A 3,864-nucleotide genomic window follows, 5' to 3' on the forward strand; every position below is an offset into this window, starting at 1 on the left:
TTTTTATCCATGTTTTGTTAAGGTAAGTGTGCTAATGAATAATAATTGTTTTTAAAAAATAGAAAAGTCTATGTAATGAAAGTCCTTATCCATGTTTTGTAATAATAATTTATTTATTTTTTATTTAAAAAAAAAAAAAACATACTTAAAAAGTTATAAACAGAGAAAATAGTCCCCATTTCTTGAGACTATAAATAATACAACCAGATCTCCCTCCAGTACTCCACAAGAAGAAACAAACACACATAGAAAACAGAGTTCATCATCATCTTCTTCATCTCCCAAAAATGCCTTCTTCATCAGTATTTATAACTTCCAAATCCACAGTCATTCCAAATCAAAAATCCGCCATTAAATCACTCAAGCTTTCAATTTCCGATCTTCCCATGCTCTCATGTCACTATATCCAAAAGGGTGTTTTACTCACTCGTCCCCCATCAATTCCAATCGAATCACTAATCCATCTCCTCAAGCTTTCACTCTCAACAACCCTAACCCACTTCCCTGCCCTCGCCGGCCGTCTTGATACTGATTCCTATGGACACGTTCACATCATTTGCTCCGACGCCGGTGTTGATTTTGTTCATGCCAAAGCCAAACATTTCTTCATCAATGATCTTCTTTCACCTAATGATGTTCCATCTGTTTTCAAACAGTTTTTTACCATGGATAACACTCTTAGCTACGCCGGCCATAAGAACCCACTTGCAGCTGTTCAAGTTACAGAACTTGGAGATGGAATCTTCATCGGATGTACAGTTAATCATGCTGTAACCGACGGCACATCATTCTGGAATTTCTTCAATACATTTGCAGAGATCACAAAAGGGGTCAAAAAGATATCGAAATCACCTGATTTTTGCAGGGATACTTTGTTTAACTCGCCGGCGGTTCTGAAATTTCCGGTTGGTGGACCAACCGCGACATTCTCCACCGATCAACCGTTGAGAGAACGGATATTTCATTTCAGTAGGGAAGCGATATTGAAGATGAAATACAGAGCAAATCGGAAACTTGAGATTTCAGAAACGCAATGGGATAAAAATGGAAAAACTGATGAGATTTCATCTTTTCAATCTCTTTGCGCTCAGCTATGGAGATCGGTAACACGCGCTAGGGGATTACAACCCATAAAATTGACAACTTTCAGAATGGCGGTTAACTGTCGCCATCGCCTGACGCCGTCGCTTAACGCGCTCTATTTTGGAAACGCGATTCAGAGCATCCCGACCGTTGCTGAAGCCGGAGATCTACTCTCTCTAGATCTACAATGGACGGCAGATCTACTTCACCGGAACGTCGTTGCCCACGACGATTCCACTGTCCGGCGAGGAATCAGTGATTGGGAATCAAACCCACGTTTATTCCCACTTGGAAACCCAGATGGATCTTCAATAACGATGGGAAGTTCGCCGAGATTTCCGATGTACGATAACGATTTCGGATGGGGTCGGCCGGTGGCGGTAAGAAGTGGGAAAGCTAATAAATTTGACGGGAAGATATCGGCTTTTCCCGGAAGGGAAGGCGGCGGATCGGTGGATCTGGAGGTGGTTTTGTCGCCGGAGACTATGGCTAGGCTGGAGGAGGATATGGAATACATGCAGTACGTGTGTTGAGAGAGGGGTATATTCGTAATTTCATATCAGAGTGAATTAAGGGTTGTTTTTATCTATTATTAATTATAAATAATATATATATATAAATATATATATATTATGGGTATTCTGTAATGAAGATGAAGGTGTTGTCTGCCCAATTTCAATCATATTGATAAATTGAAGCCTAATCTTTCTCTTATGATATCAAGTTAGACATGTTCGGTTGTCCCACTTTATAAAAGAGAATCTTTTCTCACCACAACTTAAAAAAATGAAATAAAGCATATTTAAAAGTTGAAGAATCTCTAAAATAAATTGGCCAATATTATTATGAATAAGAGATATGAATAGGGTATCGTTGGTTCGAAACGAAAAGGAATACATAGTTATGTCAGTTATATTTGAGATGATAAGATGCGACCATGATTGTCAAATAAGAAACGATAAGATATGATGATGGTTGACAGTGCTAAGATGTCCGCTTTTTATTTCTTTTTAACCCTTTGTGTCAATTTGTCATTTTTTATAGTGGTAGGATGTCGTAAATTGCAATACTTAATACAAACTTTATTTTCATTTTCTCCCTTGATTGTTCTCTTATGAATTAAAAAAACATTGATATTATATTTGATTTGATTTTCAACATATCTTATCTACAACCTCAATTCATAAATAAAAGTCACTATTAATGTTTATTTTTAAATTGGACCTATTATGTTAATAGTATATAGCCTCCTTGTGTGAGTGATAAGTCAAATGAGAGCTTGATTATGTAGCATTTCTTTTTATGGGTAACAAGTAAGGAGACATATGTTAAGTTGGTTTAACATATGCACTAACATAGAATCACACTAACTTGGGAAATGGGCAAAATGGAGGCCTAATGTAGTTTAATGAAACCAGTATAAAGTGGAGTAACTTGATATATTTGCTCATCACTTTATAAAGTCACTTCTCTTTGCTATATTAATGCCTAATGTGTTGACGTTTTGAAACTTCTTACTTTATTTTTTATGATAAAAACATATTTCTTTTGTATGTAGAAAAAGTTGGTTACCAAGGACCCATGTACTTTCATAGGATTAATGCCATTGCGTGTCCTTTCTTTAGCAAAGCAGCCCCCATCCATGTTCTGGCTTGCATCTCTCTCGACCACAAAATCATCATTAAGGTTTACAAAAGGGCTCATCATTGATCTTTTCCTCTTTTCAAAAACATATATTTGCATTTTTCAATTCATCGTAAACAGTCTTGTTTAATCTAGTCTTTGAAGTGTTGAATCATAATGCTGGATTAATAGTCGTTAGTACCTATTGATTCCTAAAAATTCGGTTAAATTTGACATATTCATTATTGACTCGATGTTGGTTGGTATAAGATGAAATGTTCCAAATAATATGTTACTTAATTGCAAGCAAATTAAAACACATTCGCTCTTTGAACACCAAGTGTAAGTGTTTGTAATTGATCTGTCAAATTTGAGTTGTATGTTAGTATATCATCAAATAATAATTGCACAAACTTCCTAAAATAAGGTTTCAACCCTTCATTCATAAGATCCTAGAATGTTGTATTATTCAATTTAGTGGAATTACTTCATTCCTATAGGTTTTGTAATTTAATGGGCTTTTCTTCAAAACCTCACCAACAGCTCAATCCACTCCACTTGCTAAAGATGGTATCAAAGTGAGCTTTTTTTTTCATCTAAATTTGGCAATTAGTGACAAAATAAAAGAAAAATCACTTGACAAAATATTTTAATCTAATATTTTTACAACAATCAAAACTTTGTTTTAAACAGTCAATATGTATATGCATTCTGGAATTAGTTAGAAAAGTGATTTTCAACTCAAACAAAACTTTGACTACTTTTAACTTAGAAGAAAAATCAAACAATTTGTAAAGATACTTGACACTTGACTACAAATTAAGTGCATATGCAAAATGGCTACAAAGTGTAAATAATGCATGTGCAGAAAATTTCTTGAGTTCTTATTATTTTATTTAATTTCTTAGTCTTTCATTGTCTCATTTCAATTTATGTACATATTATTAGCATTTTATATTTTATATTCTTAACCCTTTCATTGTCTCATTTCAATCAATATACATATTATTAGAATTTTTTATTTATATTTCTAACTCTTTCATTGTCTGGTTTCAATCTTTATACATGTTCTTAAGCTTTTTTTTTAAAATTTTATATTCTTAGTCTTTCATTGTCTTATTTCAATATATATACATATTTTTAGCCTTTTTATTTCAT

General features: G+C 33.9%; 1 protein-coding gene across 1 annotated transcript; it reads left to right on the forward strand.

The window, feature by feature from the left end:
• The first annotated feature begins 215 nt into the window (after nucleotides 1-215).
• LOC124940244 (BAHD acyltransferase DCR) lies at nucleotides 216-1,797 on the forward strand. Its single transcript, XM_047480741.1, has one exon. The coding sequence runs from the start codon at nucleotides 288-290 to the stop codon at nucleotides 1,614-1,616; it is 1,329 nt and encodes a 442-aa protein (XP_047336697.1). The 5' UTR covers nucleotides 216-287; the 3' UTR covers nucleotides 1,617-1,797.
• Nucleotides 1,798-3,864: the final 2,067 nt, after the last annotated feature.

This window comes from Impatiens glandulifera, chromosome 5 (assembly GCF_907164915.1).
Source record: "Impatiens glandulifera chromosome 5, dImpGla2.1, whole genome shotgun sequence".
NCBI lineage: Eukaryota > Viridiplantae > Streptophyta > Magnoliopsida > Ericales > Balsaminaceae > Impatiens > Impatiens glandulifera.

Coding starts and splice junctions, on each gene's coding strand:
- LOC124940244 (XM_047480741.1), top strand. CDS start 288: ATGCCTTCTTCATCAGTATTTATAACTTCCAAATCCACAGTCATTCCA.